The sequence below is a fragment of the Acomys russatus genome, chromosome 11 (genome assembly GCF_903995435.1).
Source record: "Acomys russatus chromosome 11, mAcoRus1.1, whole genome shotgun sequence".
Taxonomy (NCBI): Eukaryota; Metazoa; Chordata; class Mammalia; order Rodentia; family Muridae; genus Acomys; species Acomys russatus.
The window spans coordinates 36,867,752-36,890,533 of NC_067147.1; the positions used below are offsets into that span (position 1 = coordinate 36,867,752).

General features: G+C 46.7%; 1 protein-coding gene across 1 annotated transcript in view; it reads left to right on the plus strand.

Moving 5' to 3' along the window:
- Nucleotides 1-22,782, plus strand: part of Sh3rf3 (SH3 domain containing ring finger 3) — a 292,558-nt gene that overhangs the window by 266,854 nt on the left and 2,922 nt on the right. The window contains exon 9 of the mRNA XM_051153081.1: nt 18,624-18,958. Within this exon, the coding sequence (XP_051009038.1) occupies nt 18,624-18,958 (335 nt within the window). The remainder of the gene's footprint in view (nt 1-18,623; nt 18,959-22,782) is intronic.

A 22,782-nucleotide genomic window follows, 5' to 3' on the forward strand; every position in this document is an offset into this window, starting at 1 on the left:
GTTTGGGCATCACCTACCCACCCTCCCTGCTGCCATTGCCCTTGAACCCATTGATGAATGAGAGGGGGCTAGAGAAAGGCTGCCTAGTGTCCACACAGAACAGGTTATCTGTCCACTGAGGTCCTTGGCTATGGGAACCAGGATCCAGGAGATCCAGGAAGGCAGTTGGGTGAGGGAGATGGGAAACAGACCCCGGAGACCAGCATCAAGTGCAGATCTACTTTTATTGCACAGCAGCGAGCATTTGTATACAGCCTTTGGGCCTGTGGGAAGTTGGTATGAGCTCCAGGGCAGCCAACCATCCCGCTGTCAGGTGCCAGGTCTGCCAGCACACAAGGGAACTTCTATGCAGACAGGGAAAGCAGCCACTGCTCTGGACCCAATCTGAGACACTACCAGCTTGCTGGGATCCTCCTTTTCTGTCACTTGGATTGCCAGCAGTCACAGGCACTCATACTATTGAGCAAACTGGAAGCCTCCCTCACCTTCCACTGGGCAGCTCACCTTCTACGAGGCTCTACCTGGGGGCCAAAGCACCCACACTTGGCTAAGGCCATCATTTAGTGAGCTGCATTCTTAAATTAACACAAACACCTGCATTTAATAATTATTATTAAATACATTATTATTATTATTACTATTACGATGATGATATGATGATGTCGTCATCCAGAGTGGGCTACTCGCGTAACTTCTCCAGTTGCCTTCCAAGAGCCTGATTGCTTAGCTAAGTCACTGAGCATGGCTGTGGTCATACCTCTGACCATTTTCCCTCCAAGCCAAGTGGATATCCGGGGGCACTGCCCACTGAAACTGGTCCTCTTAGAGATAGATGTGTGTCATCAAGGGAGGCTGCAGTACTGATGCTGCCCACTGGAGGGCAGTGCCTGCATGCCATGCAGAAACATGTAAACCAGGCCTACAGCTTCTCTTTGTCATGTGATTATCAGGCCATACCCAGCCCAGGGCCACTGCTGTAGGGATGAAGAGGGGCACCAAGGAACCACAAGTATCACTCACCAAGGCCTCAAGGCCTGCTCAGGCCAACCTTGGATATGCCACTTTCATTTGATAGTGGGCAGCTAAAGTAACATCTTGGTGGCTCATAGTTAAATATTCAGTCTCTACCGAGGCCAAGTAGTGAGACGGCAGGATCTAGTTCATTTTTAAGAAAAAAAATAATTAACTTATTTCATATGTATGTGTGTTTTGCCCACATGGATGTCTAAGTATGGCTACTGTGCTTGGTACCCTCGGAAGTCGGAAGACAGTGGAATTGGAGTTATAGATGGATGTAAGCCACCCTGTGGGTGCTGGGAATCAAAGCCAGGTCCTCTGCAAGAACAAATCCTCTTAACTGCTGAGCTACCTCCCTAGCTCCCAAGATGCACTTCTTTAGAGAACAGTTATTTTTAAAGAAATGACAGGTATTGCTCCAGATTCATTAAGGCCAACATCCCATCTTCCCTGACCTTTAAGCTCCATCGACCCGTGTAGGAGAGCATCTGGCACTGCAGGATGGACCAGTGATTCAGCCTTCTGTTCACAGCCTTGCTGAGATGCAGCAGAGTTGGGGCCAATTGATAAACAGGTTAGAAAACTACACCAGGGTGGGGCTATGCCCCCCCCACACAATCAGAAGGGCCCTAGAGGGTGGTGTGCTGTAAGAGAGGCCAGATCCAACAAATTACTTTATAGTGATCTCTTAGAGCACAAGCCACTGGACCCCAGGAGCTCTACTGAGGCTGAAAGTCACATTTAATTATCACTTTGGACACATACATCTTACCTGGGTTTAGAGCCACGCTATGTCGTTCAGTGCCTCAGTCAGCTTAAGGGCCTCCCTGTGACGGGCTGGTATGGTATGCAAAGGATGGCTGGAGAGAAAAGGAGATCGCTGACAACAGTGTTACCACATAGAGCTAGGAAAGTGCTGTCCTCCAGAGACAAGATAGTGACAGAATGCCGTTGACTTGCCAGCTGACAGCAAGTGGCCTTCGGTGTCTCTACTAAGGAATCGTCAGATGAGTCACTGTACATCAGGGACTATAGGATATATGTAGTACACAAATTTTCTGAAAAATAAAACCACACATCTGCTACAGCAGGTGCAGCTTTTGTCATCGCCAGGGTAAGCTTACCACAGTCCTCTGCATTTCCCACCCATTTGTTTAATAGCCAGGTCAAATGGCAGGTTGATGAGTGTGTGCCAAAGGCATGCCTCCTCCTCTCCCCTTCCCTCCCCCATTACACTCTCAGTGGTGGCATGGCACTGTCTTCAGCAGTCATGGTTTCCAGTCTTCCTAGGTTGGGGTGGTCCTATGGAAAGATACTTGGCATTCACAGTACAGCAGCCCTCACTCCCACCAGTCATGGAGCCAGGTGGGAATCCCGCTTACTGCTATGTCTGTCTGTGCCAGTTATGCATACCAGGTCTGGTGAACCACAGGAGACTGAGGACATACAAGAAGGCCACTTAAGAAGGACCTGTACCAAGCCTCCATTGGTCACTTGACTGCTGTCTTAGTTCTGTTGCCTTGATGAGACACCAGGGGTTGGCATCCATGACTATCATGACGGGAAGCATGGCGGCAGGCAGGCACGGTGCTGGAGCAGCAGCTGAGAGCTCACATCTGATCCACAAGCAGGAAGCACAGAGAACTAAGTGGGAATGGTGTGAGCTTTGGACCCCACTCCTAGTGACACACCTCCTCCAACATGGCCACACCTCCTAATCCTTTCTAAACAGTTCCAAACACTGAGAAACAAGCATTCTGATATAGGAATCTATGGGACCATTCTCTTTCAAAGCACACATCCTCCATAAGCCCATCCCTGACTGCTGTTCCACACAGAGGAGGAAAGGCTTTTGTTCATCTTCCAGTTAACAATCCCTCATTGTGGAAAATCAAGGTTGGAACTGCTTGCCAACTCTCTGGCTCACTTCTCTAACTTAGCAGGACCACCTGCCTAAGGATGGTGCTGCCCACAGTAGTAGGCTGGGCCTCTTGTATCAACTAATAATTAAGATAACCCCCTACTAACATGCCCACAGAGCAATCTAATAAAGACAATTACTCAAAAGAGACTTTTGCAGATGATTCAGTTGACGGTTCATACCAGGACAGCATCCTGTCTGTAAGAGCTCATCATCACCCATCATGGTGAGTTCTGTGATGGGGGCCTCAGAATTCACCTTTTCCCTTATTGTAACCCAGAAGAGACACTGCCCTTCTGTATGTCTATGTTGGGAGGAGTTTCAAGACAGGGTCTCACTATATACCTTTGCCTGTCCTCTACTCACTGTGTAGACCAGGCTGGACTCAACTCATAGAAATCCATCTGTGTCTGCCTCCCTAGTGCTAGAATTAAAGGCGTGCGCCACCACACCCAGCTTGACACTGTCTCCGTAACTGTGGTGGCCCTTTGCTTAACCATTCATTATCCATCATGTGGCACCATCTCAGGTCAAGCCTGCCTTTATGCTCTAGCCCTGAGCTGTATAAGCTAGTCTAGATGGGGCTATCTCTGACCATGGATCCCAGAGGAGGACACACAGTTGGCTGAGATGTGGAGTAGTTCTGTGCCATGTACAGGGTGTGGCGGGACCCAGTGGCAGAGACCTAGTGATATCTAGAACAGCCAAGGAGGGGGAACTGATAAGCTAATGAACAGTCCTGAGAGAACTCATCCTGTCCCACTCTTGTGTGAAGCACTTCTTAACCTTCCTTCCACCTGTCCTCTGATAAGACAGTTCTACCACAGGACTCAGAGTCTCTGGTGCTCTCAGAGGCAGGTACAGTTGGATGATCGATCCATCAGTGTTGCATGGTCTGGGAAGGATGCCCAATTCCCTGTGGCCCATGTTGGTGACTCAGCAAAACCAGGCCAGCCTCTGCAGGGTGTGAACCCATGGGCGTCCAGATCCTGATAGGTCAGCTTCTTTTCACTTCTGTCTTTCCCTCATCATTTTAAGGAAATAATAACAACCCCATGTGACCCCATAGTAGCGGTGAACAGTTGTCAGTTAAGGATTATTCAGAGATGAAATGTCAGTGGGTAACAGAAGAGCTGTGGCACCTGAGGCCCTACTCATGAGGACTTTGGTGGCCCCACTTTGAGCATGCCCTGTGTTTCTTGGAGTCAGACTCCCCTGAGCAGCACACAAAGGTAAAGAGGAAATCCACTCCATCCTCAGAGCCAGAAAGCATGTCCAGTAATGCCCAGCATGCTAGGTATCAATAGCAATGCCAGTGGAAAAGCAGCTTTGGTTTGCAGCCATCTTAGGAATGCTAGGCCCACGCACTGAGTCAGCTCTTTCCCCCATGTACACTGAGTTCACCTGCTGCTGCCTGTCTGGTTCACATTGATTTCCATGGGTTTAAAAAAGTGTGTGAGCTTGGCATATCTGACTACACAACAGTGTGCACATGTGGGCAGCACCAACTGGACTCAATGGGTTAAAAAATTAATTAATAAGAGGCTATTAAATTGGGAGGGAGGTGTGATCTGGAGGTGTCCTTGGGAAACTATAAGATGTGAGAGGTAGTAGCTATGTTCAAGATGTGTTGTATACATCTATGACATTTCCAAAGAATAAATTCAAAAGGAATTTTTTTATATTACTTATTTTTATTTTATATGTGAGGATGCATTGCCTGCAGAACACTGCTGTGCCTCCACTGTGGAAATTCAGAGGATCTCCAGACATTGTCAAATGTCTCCTGAGGGAAAGTCACACTGGTTGAGCACTGGCATGTAGGCCAGGGCCTGGCTCTCCCTGGGTGGTGTTGGTAGTCACTGTCTTGAACAGCTCTTTTTTCTGTCCCATCCAGTCTTTTTTTAAAGAGCCACAGAGCTACCAGAAAAACCAGTGGGGTTAAAGTTTAGCTTTTTCAAATGTACTCATCTTGTTTAAATGAAACTTTGTTTACGTATACATGCGTTCTAGAGATCTGCTGTGTCCCATGGCACCCAGAGCACATGCAGCCACTGCACTGCACGTGGGAGCTGTGCGGGAGCTCTTGAGAACGTATGCAGATTGGGCTGGCGTCCGTCGCCAGCAAAGAGGGAAAAACCCCTAGGAGGGCACATTTCATGTTTAAGAAATAGATTATTAATACGGTGAAAGCTGGTTTAAAAAAAAAAAAAAAAAGCCTTGTACGGTGTTTGTTTTGTTTATTCCTTCGACTCAAATCATCGGAATTGTACAAGTCTGCTTTACCCACAACTGGCTGGGCCATTTCCACCCCCAAAATAAGAGGTTCTGTGGGTGCTGGACAGGCTGAGGTGAGGGCTGAGTGGGTTAGCGTATGTGGAAGGCTGTGACAGTTGTGGAATATTCCCCAGGTGAGACTCTGGGGCCTAGGGAGGCAGTAGATGACCCCTATGAAGAGGTGCTCAGTAAATCAAAGTTAAGGTAGCTCAGATGTGGATTACTGAGTAACCCAAGTTGTGAAATTAGGACCGCTTAGATGGGCATAGCATCAGACCCTTCAGAAAATCCCTAAGTGAAGTCTAACACAAAATGCTGGGGCCTTCTATTCCTCCCAATAAAATCCTTTTCCTACAACAGGCGTAATGGCGCACACCTTTAATCCCAGTCCTTGGGAGACAGAGGCAGGCAGATCTGAGTTCAAAGTCAGGCTAGTGTACACAGTAACTTCCAGGACATTCAGAGCTTCTTAGTGGGGCCCTGTCTTAAATAATAACCACCCCCAAATGCTTCTACCTCAGTTCCTGGTTATGCCTTAAAATCAAGATCAGTCTGTCTTTTAACTGCACCATCAGGGTCTGTGTGGCCCTGCTATTTGGTTTGATTGTATTAGGGAATCTAGAACTTAGCTTGTTTCCAGGAAAACTACACTGAATTTGGATCTTGGCATCTTTCCTTGCAGAATTCTTGTCTATTATTTGGATGACTGTAGGCTTTCAATTATACATGTTTCCAGTATTTCTGTAGAAATATTTCCAAGAAAATCTGTTAGGATGTACTTTTGTGTTGCCATCCTACGTTCGCTTATCAGAAATGCTAAGCAGGCATGTGAGTGCAAAGAGGTTGGCATGCATGAAGCTCACAGAAAGATTTGAGATATCTGAACTCAGGCCAAAACTGCCAAGAAGCCCACATACAGATCCACCCTGGGCCTGGGAAATCTCGTGGGAACGATCATTGAAATCAGCTCCAATCATTTGCTCTATAGCCAGTCACCCCAAACCTCAGTCGCTTTACCAGGCCTCTGTGGGCATGCACTCCGGTGTTTGCTAACTCATCCCTCCTGCTGGCTGGAGGGAGCCTCAGCTGCATCTTATCAGAACACCAGCCTGTGTCGTGGCACCCTTCTTCCTAGAGCAAGTGTGTGGCTGTTGTGGTTCTGCCAAGTGGCTGGCATGTGGCTGTGTTTTTTCACTGTGCTCTACCTTGGAGGCACACTAGCTAAGGGGAGCCCCAAGACACCTTTGTAAGGACATAAATGAGCCAAGAGGCAGTACTGGGCCATATTTAGAAAATAGGATATATCACAGTTTCTCAGGTGTCCTTTTAGCTCCATAATGTCACACAAAATGTCCTTCACTGCTTGTTCTGATTATTACAGTTCTCTTTGGTTCATTGTTTTTAAATAATACTTTTATTAATTTCATACAATGTATTTTGAATATATTCACTCAGGTACCCCGGCTCCTCCCATCCCTTCCCACCAGACTTTGAGATTCCTTCTTTGCTTTTTCCTTGCCCCATCAAGTCCAATTTATGCTGTCTAGCTAGTCTTGGGAGCAGGGCCTGCCCTGATGAGTGATGAGGGCCTGCTAGCAGCCACATCATTAAAGAAACTGACTGTTTCTCTGCAATTAACAGTAGGATTTTGTGTACACCCACCCCTGGGTCACCTCCTGCTCTGGGATTTTTTTCTGGCTGCAGTTTTTGCAAATGTTGTGCATGTTGTCACAATTGTTGTGAATTCATATGTATAACAGCCTTGTTGAATTTGGCAAACACTGCTTGAGGCTGTCAACCAGCTCTGGTCCTTACAATTTTCCCACCCCTTCTTACTTGAAGGCCCCTGAGCCTCGTTGCAAGGGTGTTATACATGTGCCCTGTTTGGGGCTGAGCACTTCTGAGTCTCTTATTCTCTGTAGGTTGACCAGTTGGAGTTTAGTGCCTTTTTAAATTAATTATAAAAATGAAATCTGCTGATTTGTCCTTCCCGGGGAGGCTTGCTTTCGGCTTCCACTGGTCTGGGCTAGGCTGTCTTCAGTCATTGCCTGCCCACTCAGCAGAGCTCCTCAGTGTGATTCCTTACTTGCCAAATGCACTAGCTGGTTTCTTCATGTTTGGGGGCTGTGAGCCACCCTGAGACCCACTCCCAACTTTGCAGAACCCTGATAGCAGTGCAAACACTGATAAGTACCTGGCCTGGGACCCCAAGGACGGTCACATTCAAGTACCTGGCCAACCCGTGGCCACAGCAGAAGCAGACCCTGGCGTGCTTGCTTCTGCTTCAGGTTCCCAGAGCAGCACTGCTGCCTTTGCCATGGGTCTGAGGGAAGCCTGTGTCCTGGCTCAGAGCAGAAGTGATCATTTCCTAGCTACTATAGTAAAAGCCGTGTGTGAAGCAATGACTAAGCACCACCCACATCATGTTTCCTGCAGAGGATGGGGCCTTATGTCCGCACTGTCAAGGTGCCAAGCCTCTATAAAGTTAACCATATGAGGATGCTAGGCATACGGGTGAAGTGCGGCCTCTCCCAGCTGTGCCATGATGCCCATGAGTCCACCTGAGCGCCACAGTACCTTCCCAAGGCACGCAAGTTATTAACATCCTTTTACAGTTGGTGAAATTGAGCCTGCAGAACGCAGTAAATAGCAGAATCCAACCAAGATGTCCTATGGGCATGGGATGAAAGGAAATAATAAGGAAAGGTATCAATGCCTAAAAGGCCCTGCCTTCCTTTTTGGTAGGGCAGATGGTGGCACAACCATTAAGTGTAAACACTGTATCTTTGTGGGGGATTGGGGAGTACTTTTCTCTTTGGGGTCAGGTCCTAACAGGCATGCTATGAACATTTTGCAACAAGGATCGGGGCTGTGGTGTCTACAACTTCCAGTTCCTTCAAAGCCTGTCGTCACTCACGCAGTCTCGCCCAGGCACCCTTCAGAGTTCATTAGAAAGACCAGGATCTCTGAGCCTATGACTTGAAGAGTCATAGCTTATCATTAACAAGCTAAATATTGCCAGGCGGTGGTGGCATGTGCATTTAATCCCAGCACTTGGGAGGCAGAGTAGGTGGCTCTCTGAGTTCAAGGCCAGCCTGGTATACATAGTGAGTTCCAGGACAGCCAGGGCTAAATAGAGAAACTTTGTCTTGAAAACAAAAGACAAAAGAGGAAGTAAATATTTTGTGTGTTAAACTCCATTGGCCACTTCTACCCCACTTAGAGCAACCGAATGGTCATGCCAGTGGGGCATACATCAACATGACTGCAGGGTCCAAGTAGAGACCCAGAGCATGAAGTATTTAGGCTGCTGTTCTCTTTTTAAGGACTAGAAAGGAGGCAGGAAGATTTGTGCCAGTGTAAGGACATAGAGATCTTTCTGGGATATGAGCCTCCACTTTCCATCCTGGCCTCCCTCTCATCTGTCCCTGGGCTCTCTGGCCAGTCACCTGGGACCAAGCATGTCCTCTCCTCTGTCTCCTCTAGCTGGGGGTGGGTAAGAAGGAAACTCATTGGCAAATATTTCAGTGGTTTTATTTGTGGGTGGCTTCTGTGTTCAGAGCTATTTAGAACAGTGGTTCTCAACCTTACAAAAATGCTGTGACCCTTTTAATATAGTGCCTCATGTTGTGGTGACCCCCCCCCAAGCCATAAAATTATTTTTGTTGCTGCTTCACAACCGTAATTTTGCTGTTATGAATCGTAATGTCGTAATGTAAATATCTGATATCACCCCTGTGACGGGGTCATTTGATTTCCCAAAGGGGTTGCGCCCCACAGGTTGAGAACCACTGATCTAGAAGCTCTTACAGATAGAAGCCATTGGGATAGGGATAATCCTACCATAGAAGGGAGGGGTGGGTAAGGAGCTGAGTCTGCCAAGGCTTCATGTAAAGGGATGTCAGCATCAGGGCAGAGGGCCGTGGGCCTGAGACCCATATCCACCCTAGTGTGGCAAAAGAATCAAGGGGATAGTTAGACAGGCAAGACAAGCAGCCATGACACAGTTAGAAAACTGGAAAGAATTAGCATCTGGTGGGGAGGTGACACAAATGTCAGTATCTTCGGGACACCCAATCATGGGAACAAGGGCCTAACCGAAGGCTGCATCTCTCATGTACTCAGTTCCAGGCACCATCTTGTTACCATATGCACTGTGTGTGCTGATGGCTGGAAGGCATGCTCAATGCTTCCACCAATATCCCAAGTTGGAACAAGACCTGGAAAGATCCATTTCTTGTAGATGTTTCTGGCCGCATTCCCACCATAGGCCGGGAGCTATGGTGTTTCTTCAGGTCTGAGGCTCCTGGGACATCGTCTGTAACTGATTCAGACTGGGCTGTTTCAAAGACTTAATATTCTTGTCTCTTAGAGGTCCCCAAAGGATCATTGGTAGCGGCCAGCTTTCGTGTCTTGTTTTTCTCATACTTTTTTCAATAATAACAAATGACAAATTTATTTTACATATAATTTTATCATTTATTAAGAGAAAAGCAAATTTGCACACTAATAAAATGGATATGCTTTTTAAATTTTGTATTGCTGTATATGTGTGTATGGGTACTCTGCCTGCATATATGTCTGCACCGCCCATGAGCCTGGCACCTACGGAGGCCAGAAGAGGGCAGTGGATCCTCTAGAGGTGGAGAATCAGATGGTTGTGAGCTGCTGTGTGGGTGCTGGTCATTGGCAGCACATGCTCTTGACTGCTGACCCATCTCTCCAGCCCCTTGTTTGCTCCTTGATGATATTGATGTTTAGTTCTACATAAATTAGTAAACCTTGGCTGAATGTCTGACACAGCATGATGTAAAGCAGCATCAACATGTTTAAAGAGCCACTGAACTATTTACATCCTTTGCACAGTGACTAAACTAGACATTGCTACAGCTAAGGGTATGTGGCTCAGTGAGGTAGAGCACTTGCCTATCATGCGGGAAGTCCTGGGTTCAATTCCTAGCTAGAATAATTTGTATTACAAACTTGACTAGATTAAGAAATGCTGAGGAAACTGGTGAAGCACTCCTCTGCATATCCTGTAACCTACTGTCAGATAGTCAAATGATTAAGTCTCTAATGAAAGGATTAATCCATCAGTATATTCCTAATGTGGTGGCATCATTGAGAGATGCGGGGAGGCAGATGAGACACAGCTGGAGGAGGTCGGCCATGGGGGTATAATAAGACTTTATGTCACTCTGGCCCATCTATATTCCTCTGTTCTCTGCTTTTTGTCCACTGAGAAACAAAGGCCAGTGTCTACCATGGCCCCTGCTGCCATGATGCTTGCCCAAGCAATGATGGACTAAACATTTTGAACCAGGGAACCAAAATCCCTCCTCCTGAGTTGCTTCTCAGGTGTTTTGGTCATAGTTACTTAAAATAAGACAACAAAAAGATCTAACACTGAAAAAAAAAAAAAAACCAAGTAAGTTAAGTGTGCTGTATTTCCTACAAGCAGGCTTGTAATAATAGAAATAAATGCTGCCAGCAGCACCAGATGCCTAATGAAATGCTCTGGCATCCATCACCAAAGCGCCTGTACTGAGAGTGGGCAGGAGCTAGTTTCCTGCTGGCTGGCTGTGTGTCCCGGTGATGTTTCCTCTCAACAGTGTAGAGAGAGCTGCTCCATCCGTGTGCAGAGTCTCAGGGCGTGAGGTGTGCGAGGCACCATAGGTTTATGACTGAGCAGTTAGGCTGTTGTTTCACAGGCACTGAAAACCTGTTGAGAATCTGGAGTCTTGAGGCCGGAACCATTCTGTTACTGCCTCATAGCCTGTCCACTACAACCCAGACCAGTGTGGGATGTCTGTCACTTACTGAATACCTGCTACTGTGTAAGGCTTGTGTGCTTGCTGAGAGCATGGGCCTCACTGCGGTGATACTCAAGAGAGGACCCTTACGCTGGTGGCTAGACCATGAAGAGTGTTGCCCTCAAGAGGGACTAGTGTGGTTTTTGAGAGGCTGTGGCTAATTCCCACTAGTTAATGAGAAAGAGTAGCGTGGCCTCTAAAAGTCTGATTACTATCTTGCCATGTGCTCCTTCCCCACACACAAACACCCATCATGTTGATCAACCAAGAGGCCCTCTCCAGGTGGCAGAACTAATGGGCCCACATGCTTCCAGTCTCTAAAACTATGAGCTTATTAGTCTCATATATGTATATGTGCCTATTATGTATGTGTACATATGTACGTGTGTGGGGGTGTGGGGTGTGTTTTTAGGTCTCACGGCAAGGCACTAGAACCATAGTTAAAATTTTGACTCAGCAAATCCAAGTTGTACAACATTCTAGTTTACCACATTGCGCCCACCGTTTGTGGTATCAAACCCTTCCCTCACCCTATAGGGCTCCTTATGTGAGCTACAGACTAGGTGTGAACTACTAAGTAAAAAGCTTGCTAAGCAACCATGAGAACCTGAGTTCCCAGGATCCTCTGCACCTATATTAAGAAAAAAAAGGTCATGGTCTGACCATGTAACTCCAGTGCTAAGAGTGGAGATACTGGCCACCCAGACAGCCAGTCTAGCCAACCAATGAGCTTCAGAGTCAATGAGAGGCCTTGTCTAAGTGTCTAAGGTGGAGGGAGACCCATAGAGGAGATATCTGATGTCTGCCTCAGACTTCCACATGAGTGCACACTGGTACGTGCACCCACATACATATGCATCTCACACACACACACACACACACACACACACACACACACACACACACACACACACACACCCCAAAGCAACACTTAGTATGAAGCACTCAAGCACTGCCACTCTCATCTTTCTGTTTAATCATGTGTCCAGTTACAAGGAAGGGAATCAAGGAGCACAGTAGGTCAGGAACTAGTTTGATATCAGCCAACCAATAACTGACATGGCATCCAGGTCCATCCTGCTCCCAAGCTATCACAACATCCTGTGCTTCTCACAGGCCACAGCAGTGTCACTGTACCTTCCTGAGGCCCCTCAGGGGGAGCTCTTCAAGGACTCCTCTATGCCTTGTCAGACATGCTTGACTCTCCACACCTGTTCCTAGCCCCAGCTTGAAGAGAAGGCAGCGTTTTATTACTCTTTGTTCTGGTTTTGAGTCCAGCTAACTGCTCAGATCACAGTGTGTGTGTGTGTGTGTGTGTGTGTGTGTGTGTGTGTGTGTGTGTGTGTGTGTGTTACGATTTATTTTTATTTTATGGTGTGAATGTTTTGCCTGCATGCATGTTAAGTATATCACTAGCATGCAATGAAGAGGAGGCCATAAAAGGGCGTAATATTTCCTGGAACTAGAGTTTCAGGTAGTGGTGAGCCTCCATGTGAGTGACTGGAACCAAACCTGTGTCCTCTACAAGAGCAGCAATTGCTCTGAAGTGCTGAGCCATCTCTCTAACAGTTTTTTGAAGGAACAACACCTGCCTGTCACCCATCCTTTCCACTCCCTAAGGTGCCCAACACCATGCAGTAAACAACAAGCCACAGATCCAAAACTTCACTGAACAAAGCAAGAAAAACAATGCACTCACAGCCTCCAGCCTGGAAAAGTTGGAGAATTTAATTGCATTGCATTTGCTCTCTGCTGCCATTCCCCACCCATTTTTTAATGACCATTACTTTTGTCTTCTGTCTTTTGCCAGGGCAATATTTTTTAATGTGTGTTTTAATGTTTAAAATACCCAACAGCTCACTACCAACCTTTCGGTCTCTTAATTAGCTTGTTAACTTCTGTCTCTTTATCCATTATAGATACTCAATTTCCCTGCCCTCTCAGAAAATGCATTGCATATTTATACTGTTATAAACTTTCTCTGCCCTTCTAGCAACTGTGTTTTCATGCAGAACAAGAACTGTGATTTTTATCCACTAAAATTTTACCAGGGCATAGCTTTTAATTACCCTCTCCCCAACCCCGTCTCTGAGAAGAAAGCTTTTCCAGACTTACAGTAATCATCAGAAAGCTTCCAAGTGCAGCTCTGTGCCTTGGACCCAGACTAAGAAGATAAGGACACCACGTCTCCGTTTGCCCTTGTGTCCTGTCCCAAGGCTTCTTACGGCCTCCAGCTTTGTTCCTTGTTTCAATTCCCTAGGCATTAGCATCTGCCCAGGTTTTCTGATGGCTGTTCCCACAGCTAATGGGAAATAATACATTCTCCCTTCTCTACTTCCTGCCAGACGGTCCTGCCACTCTGCCACCTGTCCTTCCTGAGGGCCTGCAGGTTGAGGTGGTGGCTGAAAAGCCCCCTCCCCCTTTCTAAGTGCAGTTTGCTTCTTTCACATTCTGTCTTCCAAGTCTGCTAAACTATTGAGTTATTCAGCAGAGTCAGGACAGAGTTGGCATAAAGTCAGTCAGGAACTCCTCCCAGCCACATGGGCAGAGAGCAAAGTTTTGTATCAGCCACCTAGTAGAGAAGCTTCTAGTTGCATGTCCCCAACCAGTTGTCTCATTTCATCTTCCCTCTAAGCCAGTGGTTTTCAACCTGTGGGTTGCAACTCCTTTGACAAATGTCTATCTCCAAAAATCTTTACATTACAATTCATAACAGTAGGTCGGGCATGGTGGTGGATGCCTGTAATCTCAGCATTCAAGGAGGCAGAAGCAGGTTGATCTCTGTGAGTTCAAGGCCAGCCTGTTCTACAAAGCAAATCCAGGACAGCCAAGACTATACAGAGAAACCCCCCCCCCAAAAAACAACAAAAGAAACCAAGACACAACAGTATTAAAGTGTCATGGCATTAGGAAGGTTGAGAACCACTGCTCTAAGCCATATGCCACCCTGTGACCATCATCTGTCATTGTTTGTTTATCTCCTTAGGAAGCATTGCAATAGCTACATTCAGTCCTTAGACTCTGCCTTCCTGTGTCCCTACAACTTCACCTCCACTGTAGCATTTTGGTCAGCCTTTGAGGTACCAGGTATGCCAACCCCTTCCTTCTCACTGTATGGTACCAAGGCCCTCACCAGGTACCATCCAAATACAAGCCTCTGGTCTTTAGATCTGTTCTTTCCACACCTTCTGACCCTGGACCACATGACCTACTAATCCACCTTTCATTACTGCTCTACCAGCCTCGTTCTCTACCCACTTCCTCTACCCCTTACAGGGGACCAACTCCTGCTCTTTGAGCTAACAATAAGCCTTCTCTCTGGTTCATACCTTTTACCACCATGCTTACAGTAGCAGGTTGCAAAATCCTCCCCCTTTTCACATTTCACACTCAGAACATGTAATTGGCCACACCTACTTCCAACCCTGCCAACCCTGGGATCTGACATCGGCAGCCTGGGAGGTGGGGGGTGTTCCTGGGCTTCCTGAATAATCTGCAGGTCCTCAAAGGTCACCAGGGTCAAAACAAGATCTGAGTTGATTTCAGCTGAGAGCACCTTCGGGTCTCAGCTTGCAGAAATGCCATTGGATGCATGTGGCATGATGAAAAGGGGTGATTTTGCTTGGTTTTTTATCTCAAATCTGTTGAGTTATCAGCATCAAATTATTATCGTCACCATTATCAGAGACTATATCATCAGCTTGTACCAATGGTTTGCAAGTCTGCAGATGGAAGAGCTCCTGGGTAAGCAACCTGGGCCTTCCTTTCTGCCTCTGTGGTGGGGAGGAGTCCTGGATTGACTCTGGGCCAAACCCCATCCTAATCCTGTAGAAAAACACATCAGGCTTGACTGGCTCAGCAGACAGAATGTGAAAGAAGCAAAATGAGTTTAGAACAAGGATAAGGAAATTTCTAGATACCATCTTCACCTATAGGCCATTCAGAAGGGTTCTCAGAAGCTGTCTGCCTCCTGCTACATCCAGCTGACCCAGTGTTAGGTATGTATTCAGACGATCCAAGCTAAAGAACTACTGAGTAAGAATTCAGATGGCAGATCTACTCGGGGGAGATGGTATCCTGGCCACACCTGTTAGTGTGGGTTAATAAAGGAAGTCACTTGGAGATTTAGCTCAGTAGTTAACATATTTGCCTAATGTACACAAGTGAAGTTCCATGTGCAGCAAAACCGAACAGTATATATATTTACATGCTAGGTGTGGTAGGGAAGGCCTGTAATTCCAGCTACTAAGGAGTAATTGCAGGAGGATTGCAGGTTCTGGCATAGCATGGATTACATAGCTATCTTCTAAGAGGGGGGGGGGGGTAGGGAGAGGGAGAGAGAGAGAGAGAGAGAAAAATGAATGAATTTTAGTAAAATGTATAGTGTCCCTGAAAAGTTTAATACTGGTATTTAAACATCAAATCTATCCCATGTGACAGTTTTCTGAAATTTCTGATTGACCTGTTAGCAACGAGTCTTGATTTAAGCTTTAAATGCCTTTGTCCTCCAACTGCATTTTTATGTAGGTACACCATTAAGAAGGCTTCAATCGTAATCAAAATCCAAAATAATATTTTACCATTTGTATGCCTTACAGTGCAGTACCAATATATATAAAAAATCTCTTTCGGAATTGCTTGGGAACCTGGGGCCTTATGCATATCAGCCAAGTGCTTTACCCACACAACAGCACTAGCCCCTACCAAATCTCTTTTTAATACTGGAGTTCGAGATGATTCTTTTATATTTTTATTTCATATGTGTAGATGTTTGGTCTGCATGTATGTGTACACCACATATATGCCTGTGCCCTTGGAGCCCAGAAGAGGGTGTTGGATGCCCTGGAACTGGGGTTACAGACAGTATGTGCCATTATGAAGGTGCGGTGGATTAAACACGGGCTTGCTGAACCGTCTCTCCAGCCCAGGTGCTAACTAGATTAAGAAGGTGTGCATAGTCTTTTCTTAGGAGCTCTCATTTTTCTCCCTCCCAAGACTCTAACTCAGTGGTTCCTAACCTTCCTAACCTTCCTAATGCTGCAACCTTTTAATACAGTTCATCATGTTGTGGTGGCCCCCAACCGCACGATTAATTTCATTGCTACCTCATAACTGTAGCTTTGCTACTGTTATGAATCATACTATATAAATATCTGATATGTAGGATGGTCTTAGACGACCCCTGTGAAAGGATCATTAGACCCTCAGAAGGGTTGAGACCAACAGGCTGAGAATCACCGCTCTAGAGGGAGCAATGTTTCATAAGCACATCTTGATAGTGGGATCTTCTGACCACACCTCCAGAGGGGACCCCAGGCTGAGGCTGGTCCAGTCCATTCCCCTCCAGCCATACTGTTTGGTCCCCTCTGACTTGCTCTTGGCCACACAGAGGTGCCACTGGGATATGTGACCTAATTCCAGAGGGGATCAGGTGGACCCCCAAAATCAAGAAATTCTCTAATTTACTCACTATCCAAAAGAAAACCTACAGTCTTCTGTTTAGAAACATAAGCCTTAGTCCAGACCATTCCTGTGAAATCTGTTATCTCCCACATGACACTTCCAGTACTGAGTCATCAATCTGTCCCTGACATATACAGTCTCTCGGTTAGTTATTATCTGTGTCCTATGTGATGGCTCCCAGGGAAGTGTTTAGAGCATCTGCCACCATATTCCATGAATGGCACAGGCGTGATGGATGCTATTCTGAGGGATTCCACAGTGAAGGGATTACTTAGAGGCTGCAGGCACTGGCAGAATTCCACTCCAGAAGGCAAACATTTTAGAGAAATCTCTGCTTTGAAGGTATCAGTGTTTGTCCAAGTTAAATTTAGAAAATCGTGAGTCACATTTAATCCTGAAGAACTGAGACAGGAAAGTTATCCATACATTTGGCCACCCTGACCCTTTGCAGTATATATCCCATTAAAGCAGGGCCTTATCCAAGGGGGCTTGCAGAGACCATGCATGCACTGGACCTAGGCCCCCTACAAAGATGTAACTGATGGGCTAATAATAATTACCTTGTCTTGGGCTAGCATGATCATCCAGAACCAGCCATTCCTTTCCCACTTCTGTGTCAGACCTAACTTCTGTGACCAATCCATTAATGTCTCAGACTACTAGTGTCTACAAACGCAAAGGCTAAGAATGTCATCAGACAGCATCTTAGGCCTACAGAAAAGCTTCCCCGTGTGCTGTAAGCACCTCTCTCATATCCTCACGAATGTGTTTTCAACTTAACTTATGAAACTGCTTCCACCCTGGAACATGGACTTTTTTTTTAACACATTTTTATTGAAAAATAAAATAATTCATATTACATCTCATTTTCTATCCCATCCCATGCATCCTCCCATTCCTCCCTCCCCTCCCTCCCACTTTCACCCCAATCCCCCTTCCCTATGACTGTGACCGAGGGGGACCTCCTGAATATGGTGCTAGGGTATCAAGTCTCTTCTTGGCAGTCCACTATCCTTCCTCCAAGTGCCATTGGGCCTCCCCAACAAAGGGACATGACCAAATATGGGGCACCAGAGATCCTGTAAAAGTCAGTCCCCAGTCTCCACTTAACTGTGGAGAATGTTCTGTCCCTTGGCTAGATCTGGGTAGGGGTTTGATGATGACTGCATGTTTTGTCCTTGGTTGGTGCCTTTGATCAAGCAGAACCCCTGGGCTCAGATCCACCCATCATAATGTTTTTTTTAAATTTTTATTTATTTATTATGTATACAGTGTTGTGTCTGCCATGTACACCTGCAGGCCAGAAGAGGCCATTAGATCACATTATAGATGGTTGTGAGCCACCATGTGGTTGCTGGGAATTGAACTCAGGACCTCTGGAAGAGCAGCCAGTGCTCTTAACCAATGAGCCATCTCTCCAGCTGGAACATGGACTTAAGGACAACCTAGATCTGTGTTCCTGGCATGGTCACTGAAAATGACTCCAGAATTCAGGATCTCTTACACACACACACACACACATACACACACACACACACACACACACACACACACACACACACACACACACGTCCACACACTCATACTCCACTGCTGTTCATGAGGAGAAATGTTTAAACACCCAAGGGTTCTAAACAGATTGTCCCAAAGGCCCATCCTGTAGCTCATTCTTGGATGAGGGACTGTATGTCTGGGTGTCCTATGTAGAATAACTACCCTCTCAGTTGGGCTGTAATTCCTACAGCTTTTCTTAACTTTTTAAAAATAATAGGATATGACACAGAGACTCCCCAGAACACCACAGTGTGGCCCAGACTCATGAGGAGCCCCTTGGGAGCCACTCCCCTGCAGAGCAAAGCCCTCACCCTGACTGGGTTGCTCTGACACAGCCCATGAAGTTGCCTATGGGTCCTTACATGGGGAGTCTTGTTTTGTGGGATCCCTAGCCTACCAACTTTATATGGGAGCTGGCTTCTTGAGATACTCCTCCCAGGTTCCAATAAAGAAAAATAAAGCCTTGAGGCTTGTCTTTGTTGTCTTCCTTGGACTAGATTTACAGGACTGTCCTTAAGGTCTACACAAGCTGGTCTTCCTAGAGACACTAACCCATCTGGTTTACTGTGTTTCTGCAGAAAGAGAAGAAGAGCGGGCTGCTGAAGCTGCTAGCTGGGGCATCTACCAAGAAGAAGTCACGCTCCCCACCATCTATCTCTCCAACCCATGACCCCCAGTTGGCCATGGATACCTCATTGCAGGGTGCCATGGGCCCCGAAGTGTCCCCATTGACCGTCCACGGCAGGGCAGGTTCCTGCCCCATAGAGAGTGAGATGCAGGGAGCCATTGGGTTGGAACCACTGCACAGAAAAGCAGGCTCCTTGGACCTGAATTTCTCTTTGTCCCCTTCTCGGCAAGCAAGTCTGTCCATGGCTTCCATCCGCCCTGAACCTAAGCCGCTGCCCAGAGAGAGGTAAGGGGTGAGGGCTTGTATCTCTCTGTCTTCTCTTAAGGGCTAACACCTAAGTTCTGGAAGCTTCTTGGGTGACTGGGCAAAATGGGGTTTCCCTGGGGTCAAGTCTGTCAGATGCCCCTCTTTACCCAGGCCCTGGGGCATATTTCTTACTCCTACTCTGCCTGCTTCCTGTATTGGGGGTTGTAAGTGATCCCTGCAGAAATTCCATAACCACTCAGAACACTGGGTTCTCAACCTTGAGGATCCTTAAATGAACCCTTCCAGAGTCCCCTGGGGACCTGTACCTCATTCACCCACCCAGAAAAGCAATTCTCCTTTGAACCTTAGAACACTGTGGTATTTTAGAGTTGTCTTCAAGGTATGTATAGTCTATTGGGTCAAACCATCCAGGATTGCCAATATTGATCCATTTTTATACAAATTCGACATGGGGTTTTTACAGATTTGAAAGCTGAGACATGGTGACATGGCCTGCTGAGGTCACAGGCAATAGATTGTCCAAGTTTTCCAAGGGGTAAAGTGTCTGTCTTTGTGAATGGATCTGTGTGTTTGAATAGAAGGCTTTATGGGAATGTAATAGGCGCCACTTGCCCAGTCTCTACTAGTTAGAACACTGCTTAAATACTAAAACATAAACCACACCCTGAGAGAGCAACAATGGCATCTGTTAGTCCCTCCACTGCTCACTCACTTGTCACTTGAACACAGCAGCTGTTCTACATGCTAACCTGAGAGACCACACCTCCACGTGCCAGGCAGTGGGTAGACAAGGGTCTGTTTAGATCAGGGGGTCACACAGGCTTCCAGCCAAAGGCCAAATAGTAAATATCCCTGATGCTGGGGACTCTAGAATGTTCATGGCACTCCCTGTGCAATAGGAAGGCTGCTACAGACCAGATGCACATGGTGGCTTGATGATCCAGGAAGCTCTAAGCAGTGACCAAAATTCATATTTCTTGGGATTTCTTGGGATTATTTTTTAACCAACTCAAAAATGCAGTAACATCCATAGCTCTGCTGCCACACAACCACAAACTATGGTTCTGGATGCTTTTGAGCTGGTATATGGTACTATTAGATCCAGAGCCAAGAGGAGACAGTCTCTGCAGGTCCCCAGAGGGACACCACAAACCAATTACTTCTAATGGACAATTAAGATGTTCATCTGTATTGACATTTGCAGTTCTAGTATCAGTGGCTAATATCCACTGTGAAGGGCTGGTACTTAAAACATTCCCAGTTGGCATGAGTTCCTGCCATTGTCCCAGGATGGCAAGGCTCTGCATGTAGCTCACAGGCACCTGTATTATCCATTGAACCTCCTTAAATCGTATTAATCCAGCACCCTCACTTCCTGATGACATCACTAATGTTCTGTAAAAGCCTCAGAAACTGTTTATGGCTCCACAGCTGGCTAGCAGCTGGATGAGAGGTTCTACAAAGAGGGCTTTCTGATCAGAGACTCAGCTCATATATTCATGTATGTATAAACAAATATATGTGAAGCAGAACACATTACGTGAGCAGAGATGCTAAGAACCTAAAAGTTACCTAGTTCTTGCGGTTGGGTGCCTCAACAGGTAGACCACTCAGCCCACAAGGCAGGTGCCTCACTGGTTCCAATCTGGTGCAGGAAGCCCAGAAAGTTCCTGGAAAACCCATGGTTCCTAGTCAAGGATGTAAGTTTTGAAACACTGGTTCTACAGCTGGTGAAGTACTCAGCAGCAAGGGAAGGCCAAGCAAGTAAAGGATGAGAAGCTCTTCCTTCTCAGGCACCCTGCTTATCTGGGATGCTGCCTCAAAAGGGCTGCCCACAGTTGGGGTGTGGGTGGGCCTGCCCACGTCAATCAAGGTAATCAAGGCAGTTCTTCAGTGGAGGCTTCCTACTCAAGTGATTCTAATTTGTGGCAAGGTGGCATTAACAGCAACTATAGTAGCAGTCACAGTCCCATAAAGGGATTAATGTCTCCATGTGGACAGTGGTGGAAATGGAACGGCCATGGGCTAGCCTTTGGTATCTGGGAAGTCCTGGTGACTAGGGACTGAACATGTGTGATCCAGCTCAGACAGACTCCAGGCCACAGACCTGTGCAAGGCACTCATTTTGCAGAGACCCTCCGATTCTTGGACTTAAAAAGATCAGGCTCCATGCCTGGCCTTCCCAGACATTAACATGCAGGACTCTATTTGAAGAAAATCCCTCTGAGGATATGAAAACTTCTGAGAGCCCAGGGCCTGTGCTGGGACTCCTCAGTCTTCAGATCATGTTCCCCGATGTCCTCGGCCTGGACAGCGGTAGTACTGACACACAACCACAGCTCTTACCTCAAAGGGTTTATTACATGGTTTATTACTGAGCCAAAGTTGAGTGGTCATGGCCTGGGAACACAGATTTAAGTCTCCCAAAATACCATGTTCTGATGTGGAAGCAGCTTCATGAAGTTTTTATAACACAAAAAATAAAGTCATAAATCAAGGCATTTTTAAAAATACGGAAGCATCAGAGGGACCATTTCATCCAGGTAGAGAAATGTCAGCTGTAGCCTCAGGTGCTCCCTGGTAGATTTTTTTTTTATTTTAGCTCTTTGGTTGATGAGGAACAGTATTCTGTTAGGTTAATACATTCTGAAGATTTTTATCTGTTTGTCGGGACAGGTCTGACACAGGTGGGCAAGGAAAGGCTCTTTAATTTGGCTAAAGATAGCGCAAGAGAAATTGTAACTAGGCTCTGGGCCTACAACATTCCAAAGCTCCAGTCATTGAAGTTTTAATCAGTTAGCCCTTGTGCACACAGCTTATTTTCCCCCCTGGGAATTCTCGTTTATTGTAGAATAAAGAGGCCAATGCTGCTGTTCCCTCCTACTGTGGCAGTGCTCAGCATTGCCCTGGCCTGGCCCACCAGCTGGGTTGTGGGTGTGAGGATAAAATATTCCTTTACCTTTCATCATCTTTGAGCTGTCCCCAGCTTATCACCCACAGCCACACAGATGGCTCCTGAAGGAGACCACTGTCATCCTATCACCTGGCTGTGCTGAGTGATACTTGGGGGACGAGGCGTTCAACAAGCCCCTGTCTCTGTATGTTCTGGTTTAGAAAAACCAAGGCACAACAAAATTGAATCACCCAGGAACATTCTCTTTTCAACTTTGGTCTACAAACAACTGTCACCTGCCCTAGGGGCAGAGAGTACAGGTGTCAGACACATGCCATACAACTCTACCCAGGTACTAGGGGGCCAGCGGCTAATGGTAGGGATTATATGGGAGTGCTGTCAAGGGTTAAGGAAGAGACACCCGATAAATGTTGGTGCCTGAGAAGACAGCTGATCCTCAGAGGAGTGCAGCCACTCCTGCTGTCTGCAGACTATAACCACTAATACAATACACTTTCCAGTAGGGAAGGCTGGCATGAATAGGGCCCCAGTCCACGTGCAAGTGTCTAGGCATTTCCAAAGGAACAGGAAGGGTGACTACTGGGATCAGGAGAGCCCACAGTATGAACATTCACAGAAAGCAGAAAGGGGTATTAGTCCCTGCGAGGGCATCTAGGCTGGTGTCTGGAATGAAGTGGGGACTGGCCTATTCGAAGTCAGAAAGGTGTGACCCCTTTTACCACTAGAGTGGAGTAGTTTCTACAGGATGCATGGGGAAGGAGGGTTAAGTAAAGTTAGGGCCAACTCTGGACTCAGGTATGTGATGCTGAAATCTGTACAGGACACGCGGCACAGCTAATGAGGAGGAGAGCTCAGACAATGGTGGAGTGCTGTCAGGGCCACAGCCATGTGTCTGTCAGGCTAGTGCCATGTAGGCCTCAAGACTCTG